The sequence below is a fragment of the Anopheles gambiae genome, chromosome 2, assembly GCF_943734735.2.
Source record: "Anopheles gambiae chromosome 2, idAnoGambNW_F1_1, whole genome shotgun sequence".
In the NCBI taxonomy this organism is placed as follows: Eukaryota; Metazoa; Arthropoda; class Insecta; order Diptera; family Culicidae; genus Anopheles; species Anopheles gambiae.
Window position 1 is genome coordinate 14,411,745 of NC_064601.1, and position 10,996 is coordinate 14,422,740.

Here is a 10,996-nt window from a genome sequence, read left to right on the forward strand (position 1 = left end):
CTGATCATCATTAGTTGCCGTTTTGCTTTCGCTTCGTCCTTCAAACGCTGTCCGGGTGTTGTGCGGTACCCGCGGTTCGCGTTCGGAATGCTTTGTCCTTCCATGGACCCATAACGTCCCCCCCCCCCCCCCCCTCACCCCCTTGCACCAAAGATGGTAAGGCAAGTATTATTTTTCAAAAGGATGTTCTCGAAACAAGAAGAAAAAGGAAAGCTTCCAGCACGCTCACGCGTATGCAGATGCGAAACCATACTCCAGTGTGTGACGTAGACGTTTGCGATCGTTTGCGTGTGTGAAATGATTTGCATGCCAATATTGCCAATCGCAGATCGCGCAGTTAAGATACTAATGGTGGGTATTTCTCATTCTACCTGTCACGTCAATACGAATGCGTTTAAAAAATAAGTATAAATTTATTGGGTGGATTAAGGTGGATCTGCGTTTCCGGGGCTGTGTGACGTCAGTTGCGGGTTTGGCGTTGGTCTACTATTCAAGGATTTTATGATCTTTTTTTGCGAAGGAAATACTCATTTAATAGGATTGTTGAAATTTCATATAAAAAGCTATTATTGTTTTACAAGATAGGATATTAGGTAGTGCGATGGGATCAGCTTGCATCAGCAGCGGAGTTTTGGTGTCGAGGGAGCCCTACCAGCTACAATCATGTAAGTGCCCTGTCTCTAACCTATATGCTGTACACATAATCCTTGGGACCTTTAGACCGCTTAGTCTGGTAAACGTTAAAACCACTACTGGCGGGCATCTATTAAAATCAACTCTAGAAAGAATCATTCATGACATAGAACAATGGAGGATCCGCTGTAAGAAATGTGTGGGGAGCTATACAGAATAGTGTTAGGCACTTTCACCGAAAAAAAGTAATATGTCCTAACAGAAGTGAGTAGTTGCCACATTCAACGTTTAAGCCTGGCAAAAAATTAAAAGACAAAGGAGCAAGACCGTGATTTCTAAGATTCGTGACTAAGCGTAACATACAGGGTTTCCCACGATTTATTGGTCAGTTCCCATGATTTTTTGGTGCGTTCCCACGATTTTTTGGTTGTATCCCATAGATTTTTGGTTCGATCCTATAATTTATTGGTATTTTCCGATTGGATATCAATACAATTAGACCAAAAAATTCTGGGAAACGACCAAAAAATCGTGGGAACGCACCAAAAAAATATGGGAATCCACCAAAAATTGATGGGAACCAACCAATATATCGTGGGAAACCCTGTAATGTAACGAAATTGTACATTTTTTTTTAAATATTACTGAATATTATAAAACACCCCAAAACGTTTTATTGAAACCATAAACAACAAACTAATTGTAATGACACAGAAAATGGCTTAATCGATGAAAATCACTGAAAACCATTTGTAACGTATTTTTCAAACCATCATCGTATGTCGATTTGCTCGGCACACGCTCTACCAACCTTGGTCGAATGCGAGCAAACGTCGAACATTCCTTTTGAATAAATTGATTAAATTATAGTGATACAATTATCACAAAAATTAACATTTATTAAGAAAACCCAGATTTTAGCTTATAAAAAACAATAATTTAAATTAATAGATAACTAGAAGTTAAAACCACCTTCATCTTGTCACGATTCAAAACAAATCCAACATGGCGTCCCGGATTGCTCAAATGACAGTAGCCCTGCCCGTTTCGTTGTTCAACGCTCGCCTGTCAAACCTCATTCGGGCCATCACTAGTTTGATGAGTCTCAAAAATTGAGATCGAACGTCGCCCGTGTGTTTATTGTTTTCGCAAATTCATTTAATTCTCTCTCCGTAAAAGAAATGTAAGTATACTTACGCCACCTTCGTGCAGGCTTCGCAGCGGTTTAACGCACTAACCCATTTCCGCAGCACTCCGTAAAATCATGCCGGTCGAAAATCTGGAAGAGCAGGGCTTGGAGAAAAACCCCAACCTGGAGCTGTCGCACTGTAAGTTCCTGCTCAGCCTGCCGGAGTTTGCCAGCGACAAGAAGCTGTCGGAGAAGCTGCTGGCCGCGATCAAGGCGGAAAATATGGCCCCCTGGTACGAGCAGGTGTGCACCGATCTGGGCTGGACCGTCGACCAGAAGCAGCTGGCCGAGATGCGGGAAACGAACCGCAAGAAGCTGGAGCAGCTCGATGCCGCCATCGAGGACGCGGAGAAGAATCTGGGCGAAATGGAGGTGCGGGAGGCGAACCTGCGCAAATCGGAGTACCTGTGCCGGATCGGCGACAAGGAGGGCGCGATAACGGCGTTCCGCAAGACGTACGAGAAGACGGTTTCGCTCGGCCACCGGCTCGACATCGTGTTTCACCAGATCCGCATCGGGCTGTTCTATCTCGATCACGATCTGATCACGCGCAACATCGACAAGGCCAAGTATCTGATCGAGGAGGGCGGCGACTGGGACCGCCGGAACCGGCTGAAGGTGTACCAGGGTGCGTACTGCATTGCGATACGCGACTTTAAGGCGGCGGCCCACTTTTTCCTCGACACGGTCAGCACCTTCACCAGCTACGAGCTGATGGAGTACGCGACGTTCGTGCGCTACACCGTGTACGTGGCGATGATCAGCCTGCCGCGCAACGAGCTGCGCGACAAGGTCATCAAGGGGGCGGAAATACAGGAGGTGCTGCACCAAACGCCCGACGTGAAGGAGTACCTGTTCTCGCTCTACAACTGCCAGTACGCCGATTTCTTCAAGCATCTGGCGTCGGTCGAAGCGGTGCTGCGCAACGACATTCTGTTCCATCCGCACTACCGCTACTACGTGCGCGAGATGCGCATTCTGGCGTACACGCAGCTGCTGGAATCGTACCGCTCGCTGACGCTGCAGTACATGGCGGACGCGTTCGGCGTGAGCGTGGACTACGTCGATGCCGAGCTGTCGCGCTTCATTTCCGCCGGCCGACTGCACTGCAAGGTGGACCGAGTCGGCGGCATCGTCGAGACGAACCGGCCGGACAGTAAAAACTGGCAGTATCAGGCCACGATCAAGCAGGGTGATATTCTACTGAACCGCGTGCAGAAGCTCAGTCGCGTCATCAACATCTAAGCCTTTGGAGGGCCGGGGTTGCGAGTTGAGGTTGGTCGCTTAATTTTGTATTTTCGGAACGTGCGTAAAATAAAGCTAATGAATTTTGTCCCCAAAACGTACATTTTCGCCACTTCGGAGATAGTTTTCATTAAAACCTTTCTGCTAATAATGGTATAAATCTCTTAAATTACTTCTTACTTTTGTCCTTAATCGTGTACTTGTCGTAAACCTTCGTCGGATCGTACGGTTCCCAGCGGGAAGCGGGAAAGATGTGCTTGTTACGTTCGTACCACGACCGGAGCAGCACCTTGCCCGCATGGGAGTCTTCCTTCTCGACCGAAGCGTCGCTTATCATGCGGATATCGTCGTACACGTCGAAGTTGAACAGCGGTCCACTCTTTCCGCGAGCCTTCGTCACGATAAAGTCGTAGAACGTGTAGTGGTGCGGCAAAATCAAATCCTCCTTCACGTACATCAGCTGGTCCGCCATCACCGTTTTCAGCTCGCTAAAGTCCTTCCGCAGCATTTCGAGACATTTTTGCAGGAACTGGTAAATGGAATTGCCTGCAAATAAGGATACAGAAGCCTGTTAGTATTTGATTCGATTTCGTAAGTCTCTTGGTAAGTCCCTACCTTTCTTCATTGCCACCGATTTACGATGCCCGGAACCGTCCCAGTAACTGAACGTGATCGTGATTTCCTGGTCCTTCAGTGTCGCCTGCTTCATCGCCCATTCCTGGCGCAGTTCCTCGCGCAAACGATTGTCCCGCTCTTCACGCTCCCGGTCCGGCAGAAACGACGTATCGACGTCCGGGTTTTTACGAATCTTCTTCACCCCGCTCGGTACCTGCTCCTTCCAGGACCGCTTAACAACGGTCAGCTCCTCCTTGACATCCTCCTTTTCCGATTCCTTCCCCGACCCCTCATCCCCATCATTAGCATCATCCCCATCGGGTTCATCGTCCGGATCAAAGGACAGTGCCTGTATCTGTCGCTTCTGGCGATCCTTTTCCGCCAGCTTCGCTTCCAGTGCCTTCAGCTTTTCCTTGTCCTTTTCCTCCTTCTTTTGGGCCAGCTTTTTCTCCCGCTCCCGCACAATGTCCTCCTGCTTGGCCTTCATCTCGTCCAGGGTGACCAACCCGATGGTGGAGCTTTTGAGCTGCTGCTCCACCGCATCGTAATGGGCGGCGAATTTGTTCTCGATGTTGCTCACTTTCAGGTCCTCCTCGATTTTCTTCTTGCGAAACTCCACCTCCTGCTGGGCTAGCTCGCGCCGCTTCATGAGCTGGGCCGCGCGGCCCCCTTCCGAGGCGGCACCCTTGTAGTACGCCATCGCTTATTTGGTGAACAGTTTGAGTTTAGTTGAAATGCACGAAATGCTTTACAAAATTTTCCACACAGCAGAGAGAAGGAATTGGTTTTGCAGCTTTGTTTTTTCTAGAAATTTTCGTAAACAATCAAGTGACGTTTTGCTAAGGGTGCTTTCTACTCATGCTGCTGTTATGGTACGTGAGAAGCGGATGTGAGAATTCGAACATGAGAAACAGTGGATGAGAAACATTTCGGATCAGGTGGATTTCTCATGAATTTCCCTTTTTGTGATTTTGCTTTAAATTGAACATTTTCCGAGCTATGATTTCTATTATTGACAAATAAACTAGGAGAATAACTAAAAGACAAAATAGATGAATTTTATCAACTCATTCAGAATAATAAAAATTGAAAAGTTTTCACAGAGGATCAAAAACGACCTGGTCCATTTTTTTTTAAATATGATTCACCAGAGTTCAGTGAAACGTGGAAAGGCTTCATAGATCTTTCGTCGTCGTCGTCTTTTTCTTCTTCTTTGGCACAACAATCGTTGTCGGTCAAGGCCTGCCTGTACCCACTAGTGAAGTGAACTTGGCTTTCAGTTACTTAGGCAGCGGTAATTGCTGATGCGGACGTACGTGCGTTTTTTGAAAATGTATGGAATTCGACACCAACAGCGAGTGACAGTTTGCAACCGCATTTTTCAGAATCAAAAAATTTTGATTTTTCCGCATGCACACCGGTACGCCTACAGTCAGTCCTAGATATGTATTACATTTTCAAATTTATCCCATATAATCCTATTTGCAATACATACCATTCATCAGTATATACATCCTTCGATCGAACAAAACATTCCTTTTTATTTTTCGACCTTAATTATGATCACTCCAAACCGCGTGTGACAACGGTCAATTTAAACAATTTACCAGAAGTGCCCTCAAACCCTGCACCCGTCTCTTCGAAAAGCTGTCAGCCGCACGAACAGCGCCATAGTTAAACTTCCGGTTGCTGTCAAACAGTGAACCCCGCATGTTGTTTTCTTTTTTGACCACCCCGCTTGGCGCAGGTGGAATGGATTCTGTATCTTTGGACGATTAAACAAGAAAATAATTGTTGTTTTTGTTCATACTGGTTGTAGAAAGGTGAAAGGATGGTAAGTAACTGTAGTTGCATCGTTTGTGCGCGTTACACTAATGTTTGGCTCCACCGCTGCTTCACCATCCCCGTACGATAGGCGCTGTATGTGTTGTACGAGCACGCGGCTGGCTATGGGCTGTTCAGCGTGAAGGAATTCGAGGAGATCGGCATGCTGTTGCCGCAGGTGGAGGCATCGATCCTCGACCTGTCCCGGTTCAACGCGATCGTCAAGCTGGTGGGCTTCCATCCGTTCAAGACGGCCGTCGCTGCGCTGAACAACGTGAACGCCATCTCCGAAGGTCTCGTGCCGGACGATCTGTCAGGCTTCCTCGACACCACGCTGCCGAAGTCGAGCAAGAAGAAGCAGGTGACGCTTGGCGTCAGCGATGCGAAGCTCGGTGCCGCGATTGCCGAAGCGCTCGAGGTGCAGTGCTCGCACATTGGTGCCGTGCCGGAGATACTGCGCGGCATCCGGTTCCACTTTGCCGGCATGGTGAAGGGCTTCACCGACCAGTCGGCTGCGGTGGCCCAGCTGGGCTTGGGCCACAGCTACTCGCGCTGCAAGGTGAAGTTCAACGTGCACCGGTCGGACAACATGATCATCCAGTCGATCGCGCTGCTCGACCAGCTCGACAAGGACGTGAATACGTTCTCGATGCGTATCCGCGAGTGGTACTCGTACCACTTCCCGGAGCTGGTCAAGATCGTGCCGGACAACTACATGTTCGCTAAGGTGGCGCACTTTATCAAGGATCGCAAGTCGCTCACGGACGACCGGCTCGAGGAGCTGGAGGAGCTGATGATGGACTCGGAAAAGGCTAAGGCCGTGCTGGACGCCGGCAAGATGTCGATGGGCATGGACATTTCCGTGGTCGACCTGATCAACATCGAGATGTTCGCCAAGCGGGTGATCAAGCTGTCCGACTACCGCCAGCAGCTGGCCAACTATCTCCACTCGAAGATGAACAGCGTGGCGCCGAACCTGCAGGCCCTGATCGGCGACCAGGTCGGCGCTCGGCTCATCTCCAAGGCCGGCAGCCTGACCAATCTGGCCAAGTTCCCCGCCTCGACCGTACAGATTCTCGGCGCCGAGAAGGCCCTGTTCCGCGCGCTCAAGACCAAATCCAACACACCGAAGTACGGCTTGCTGTTCAACTCGTCCTTCATCGGCCGAGCGAACGCAAAGAACAAGGGGCGCATTTCCCGCTTCCTGGCGAACAAGTGTACGATCGCGTCGCGTATCGATTGCTTCGCCGAAACGCCATCGACCGTGTTCGGCGAGGCGCTGAAGGGCCAGGTCGAGGAGCGGCTCAAGTTCTACGAGCAGGGCGAAACGCCCCGCAAGAACCTGGACGTGATGAAGGAAGCGATCCAGCTGGCCAGCAAGCAGGCGGAAACGGGAGGCAAGAAGAAAAAACGGAAGGCAGAGGAAACGAACGGCAATGGGGAAGCCACGCTGAACGGATCGGCCAAGAAGAAGAAGAAGAAGGCGGCGGTGCTGGACGATACCAACGGGGCTGACGCCGAAGAGTCGATGATGCAGGTTGATACCTCCGCCGTCCTTGACGATTCGGTGAACGTTACGAACGGTGAGAAGAAGAAAAAAAAGAAAAACAAAAACCGGCAATCGGCCGTTGAAGCATGAGCAGGGGAAGGGAGCGGACATAAGTAATCGACATTAAGGTAAAATAAGTTTGTTTGTGTATGTAGTGTGTGAGGCATTTGTAGGGCACTCGCAGGATAAGTAATAGGGAAGCGTTGAGTTTAACGCCATAGCTTAGGGAGGCGCCCTCTCTCAGGGAAGAGTACGGAGCTTCAGTCCTCGTACACTCTTTCTTCTTTAAACGTATTTCAGTTATTTTTCCACAAAAAGCATACTTTTTTCTATTTTTTCGTAACATGTAACAAGAGTCTTCGTACAATAATGTATCGGAATAAACTTACCCGTAGAAGACCCATTCAGCCTGCTGTCGTTTGGTTCTGCAAATTCGTACAAAAACGTGTTAAACACGTGTTGGTCCTTTTCCGCCCTTGAACGGTACCGTCGGATGGTCCTGCGGATCTTCGTCGTAGTGGAACTCTTTGTAGCACGCCCTGCAGTACAGATCGTTATCACATCCTCGACACCGTAGAACAGCATCCTCGTTGCAGATCGTACACCAAGGCAGCTCTTCCTCAACGTTCGAAGACGGCGTTGGTGTAATCTCCTCCAGCTCACTTTCCAGGTTCAGTTTCGCCTCCAGCTTACCCTCCTCGGCATACCGTTGGGCTAACTTTCGTGCCAACTCCTCATCCGTCAGGCCTTCGTCCGAGTCACTGTCCGGGAGTATCGTTCCTTTAGAACTGCCACTCGCAGTCGCTGGTGTTCCATCACCTGCTGTTGGAAATTGCTTCAATGCTTGCAATCGCTTCGCTATCTCCTCATCCTGCTCGGTACGCTTGTCGTCCATCACGCTGATTAGCTTGGTTTCCTCCACGAACTGGCCCAGCAGGTCCTGCACCTTCTGTGCCTCCGTCCGATTGTCCGGCGCCATGAACCGATGCGACGCATCCTTGTAATCCTTATACTCAACTCCCTTTAACGCTGCCAAACGCTTTTCTATATCTGTATTATCGCTCGGTTCTCCTTCCTTCGGTGCGTCTTCCTCGCCCAAATCGATTGCCTTCAGTGCCTGCAGCTTGCTACGTATTAGCTCATCACCATCCGGTTCAGTTGGCGGCACGTTCGAGCTCTGCGTCGGTACTGCGTCATCGTTGGGCGTTGGATGGGCAACTGTTGCCTCCCTTTTCGGAGCCTCCTTCACACTCACAGTCGCAAGCGCTGAACAGCGCAAACAAACATTCAGCTTCTTGCCATCGCGCACCAGCTTGTACTTGAGGCAGCCCGAGCAGAACGAAAACTTGCACACCGGACAGCCGTGCTAGAACGGTACAGAAAAAGCATTTATTCCACTTTTTTCCATTCAGCACATCAAAGTGCAATACGGGTTACCTCTTTGTTGAAAAATCCAAACGATTTGGTGCAGATAGTGCAGGCCATTCCTGTGGCTGTTCCGCGGGGAGCGCTGAGTCACACCGCGACCAACGGAGCACGATGACTCACCGGGGATTTTCTTCCGCCGTTGCCTTTTTCTCTGCAATATTTTGCAATTGTATTGTTCCCTTTACAGTTTTCAATCTTTTCCACTGGCGTACTTTAAAAAAATAACTGTTTTAATTCAAGGGAAAGAAAAAAACGGCCTTCCGCAGCCGATCAGCAGCGCTTTGTTTTGTTTTGACAGTGTAGGCTCGCACGGACACACACGCACACACACCGTTACGCCCGCCAGTGTAAACAAAACGTCAAACAGCTGACTAGAGAGCCGCGCTGCATTCGAGAACAGGGGGGAAGGTGGAGATGAGTGAGGGACTTGCGTAGTAAGCAGGCAACAAAAACATGCTGCCCTGATGGAATCACAGTCGCACGGGAAGCAGCGTGACTGACGGAGATCAGCGTCGTCGCCTAGACCGGGAGCATTACAACCTTTCAGCGGTCCGGCAAGGGGAGAGAGAAGGGAAGGAAAGGAGGTGAGATAACAATTAACTCATTGTGCTGCACTGGAAACACACTCCTCCGCCCGTCCTGTGTGCGCGAGACTTTACACTGTCATAATTAATTGAGGTTTGTTGCACCACTCACACTCACTTCCCGCACTTCCAGCGTTCGTTATCATCCCGTGGCGAAGCGTTATCAAATTACCACCGATACACCTAGATCGTTCTGTGCGCCAGCAGGCCAGCAGCGTGACCGTTTTTAACACAGCGTGCTCGCCGATTAGAACGCCGACAGCGCGCTGCCGCAGTGAACCCTCTTGCGTTCGCGCTTGATGAAGCGTACAGCACGGAGCGCCTAACCAGCTGCAGGTGACCCGTTTCGGAAAGTGGTGAGGAAGGGAGAGGGGGGAAAAAAGAGCTCAAACCATGAAGACGACGACCGACCAGGGACCGGTGGTGATGGTTGGAAACGGTGTGGAAGAGACGGCTGAACTGCGGACGACCAGCATTGCCACCGTGACGCGGTGGCTGCTCGACGAGCGGCCCGATCTGGTCATCCCCGAGGGCTCGCGGTTGATACTGTTCTTCCTGCGTACGACCAAGTACGACCTGGACAAAGCCAAGCGGAAGCTAATGACGTAAATATTATCGCCGTGGAACCTTCTGGTGTGCCAATCGTGTGATAAAGCGTGACGTGTTGGTGCATTTTTTTTGTTTTGTCTCTCCCACCCGCCCGCAGGTTTCTAAACAACAGAGAGAAACTCACGGAATGGTTTAAAGACCGGGATCCGTTCCGGCCCGAGATACAGGAGCTGCTGGACATTGGGGTGTTTCTGCCGCTGCACCAGAAGGACGCACTGAACCGGCAGGTGGTGGTCATCCGCACCGCCGCACACGATCCCGAGAAGCACAAGCAGGACGATGTGTTCAAGGTGGACAAAATGATACTGGATCTGCTGATGCACCTGGACGAGACGGTTTCCGTGCACGGGGTGGTGGCCATATTCGATATGCAGGGCGTCACGCTTGGCCACGCACTGCAGCTAACGCCGTCCATGATTAAAAAGTGAGTATGGTGGGGGGAAGCTAGGTGGGAATGAAATGATACTAACTGGTTGAACGTGCGAATGACTCATTTCCGTCAGATCCGTCGAAAGCTGGGAGAACTACCCCTGCAAACCGAAGCTGCTCGAGTTCGTTAACGTACCTGTGCACGTGAACATCGTGCTGAACGTGTTTAGGTAGGTAGCTTGCGCACCGGGAGCTTTGCTCGGGACACGGTCAACTAATTTCCTTTCGTTCGTTCCCGTTGCAGGAGTTTCATGAGCGCGAAGATGCGCGAACGCGTCACCATCTCGCGCAAGGGTTCGTCGCTGGAGCAGTCGATCACATTGCCGCTCGAGCTGGGCGGTAACGGGGAGAGCTATTACGAGCTTTCCGAGCACTGGAAGCAAATGGTACAGGACAATGCGTCGTTCTACTCCAAAATGGAGGAGAACGTGTTCCACTTATAGGGATAGGGGTTAGGGATGATGAGCAGCGCTACTTTGAATGAATCATATTCTATTGGAATAAGGTTCCGCGGGGCTACGCGGAATAGATGTTAAGCGTGTCTAAATGACTTTTAGAATACATTTTTTAAGCACATTTTAGTGTGAACACAGCTAAAGCAGATGTTGTTTTTGTGCCTGCCACGAAAGATTGATTGACGTTCCACCGAGACGATAATCCAACCCCGATTGCCATTATCGCACCATCGGTGTGCCGTTCGGGGATGCCATGCAAGATAACACACCCGCGCTTCAACAAGGAAGGGGATGGCAGTGTTGCTTATCACACCTGAGTGACTTCCAGTACACAATGCCAATCAACCAGCGGAAATCACCATCCATTGACCAGGGTCATGAACGGAGTAGAGGGACATTTCTTTCGCTGTCTCATCGTTTCTTCGCCTAATCCACT

General features: G+C 50.2%; 5 protein-coding genes across 5 annotated transcripts; 3 read left to right on the forward strand and 2 right to left on the reverse strand.

Annotated features, from left to right (window-relative positions):
• The first annotated feature begins 1,897 nt into the window (after window positions 1-1,897).
• Window positions 1,898-3,168, forward strand: LOC1281052 (26S proteasome non-ATPase regulatory subunit 6). The gene has a single exon (XM_320986.4). It carries the CDS (start codon window positions 1,898-1,900, stop codon window positions 3,065-3,067), a length of 1,170 nt encoding a protein of 389 aa, XP_320986.2. The 3' UTR covers window positions 3,068-3,168.
• On the reverse strand, window positions 3,151-4,568 carry LOC1281051 (protein FAM50 homolog). Its single transcript, XM_320985.3, has 2 exons — window positions 3,683-4,568; window positions 3,151-3,613 (listed from the first exon to the last, which is right to left on the reverse strand). The coding sequence occupies exons 1-2, from the start codon at window positions 4,380-4,382 to the stop codon at window positions 3,237-3,239; spliced, it is 1,077 nt and encodes a 358-aa protein (XP_320985.2). The 5' UTR covers window positions 4,383-4,568; the 3' UTR covers window positions 3,151-3,236.
• A 752-nt stretch (window positions 4,569-5,320) lies between these two features.
• On the forward strand, window positions 5,321-7,458 carry LOC1281050 (nucleolar protein 56). The gene is made up of 2 exons (XM_320984.6): window positions 5,321-5,516; window positions 5,598-7,458. The coding sequence occupies exons 1-2, from the start codon at window positions 5,514-5,516 to the stop codon at window positions 7,143-7,145; spliced, it is 1,551 nt and encodes a 516-aa protein (XP_320984.5). The 5' UTR covers window positions 5,321-5,513; the 3' UTR covers window positions 7,146-7,458.
• On the reverse strand, window positions 7,359-8,634 carry LOC1281049 (abscission/NoCut checkpoint regulator). Its single transcript, XM_320983.3, has 2 exons — window positions 8,493-8,634; window positions 7,359-8,421 (listed from the first exon to the last, which is right to left on the reverse strand). Exons 1-2 carry the CDS (start codon window positions 8,538-8,540, stop codon window positions 7,504-7,506), a joined length of 966 nt encoding a protein of 321 aa, XP_320983.3. The 5' UTR covers window positions 8,541-8,634; the 3' UTR covers window positions 7,359-7,503.
• Window positions 8,635-9,342: 708 nt separating this feature from the next.
• LOC1281048 (retinol-binding protein pinta) lies at window positions 9,343-10,703 on the forward strand. The gene is made up of 4 exons (XM_061647324.1): window positions 9,343-9,672; window positions 9,774-10,100; window positions 10,180-10,275; window positions 10,350-10,703. Exons 1-4 carry the CDS (start codon window positions 9,461-9,463, stop codon window positions 10,546-10,548), a joined length of 834 nt encoding a protein of 277 aa, XP_061503308.1. The 5' UTR covers window positions 9,343-9,460; the 3' UTR covers window positions 10,549-10,703.
• The last annotated feature ends 293 nt before the right edge of the window (window positions 10,704-10,996 follow it).

Excerpts from the sequence above, each read along its gene's own strand:
- LOC1281052 (XM_320986.4), top strand. The coding sequence starts at position 1,898 with ATGCCGGTCGAAAATCTGGAAGAGCAGGGCTTGGAGAAAAACCCCAAC.
- LOC1281051 (XM_320985.3), bottom strand. The coding sequence starts at position 4,382 with ATGGCGTACTACAAGGGTGCCGCCTCGGAAGGGGGCCGCGCGGCCCAG. Across the intron at positions 3,614-3,682 it reads ATCGGTGGCAATGAAGAAAG|GCAATTCCATTTACCAGTTC; the intron begins GTAGGGACTTAC and ends CCTTATTTGCAG.
- LOC1281049 (XM_320983.3), bottom strand. The coding sequence starts at position 8,540 with ATGGCCTGCACTATCTGCACCAAATCGTTTGGATTTTTCAACAAAGAG. Across the intron at positions 8,422-8,492 it reads TTGGATTTTTCAACAAAGAG|CACGGCTGTCCGGTGTGCAA; the intron begins GTAACCCGTATT and ends GTACCGTTCTAG.
- LOC1281048 (XM_061647324.1), top strand. The coding sequence starts at position 9,461 with ATGAAGACGACGACCGACCAGGGACCGGTGGTGATGGTTGGAAACGGT. Across the intron at positions 10,101-10,179 it reads ACGCCGTCCATGATTAAAAA|ATCCGTCGAAAGCTGGGAGA; the intron begins GTGAGTATGGTG and ends CATTTCCGTCAG. Across the intron at positions 10,276-10,349 it reads ATCGTGCTGAACGTGTTTAG|GAGTTTCATGAGCGCGAAGA; the intron begins GTAGGTAGCTTG and ends TTCCCGTTGCAG.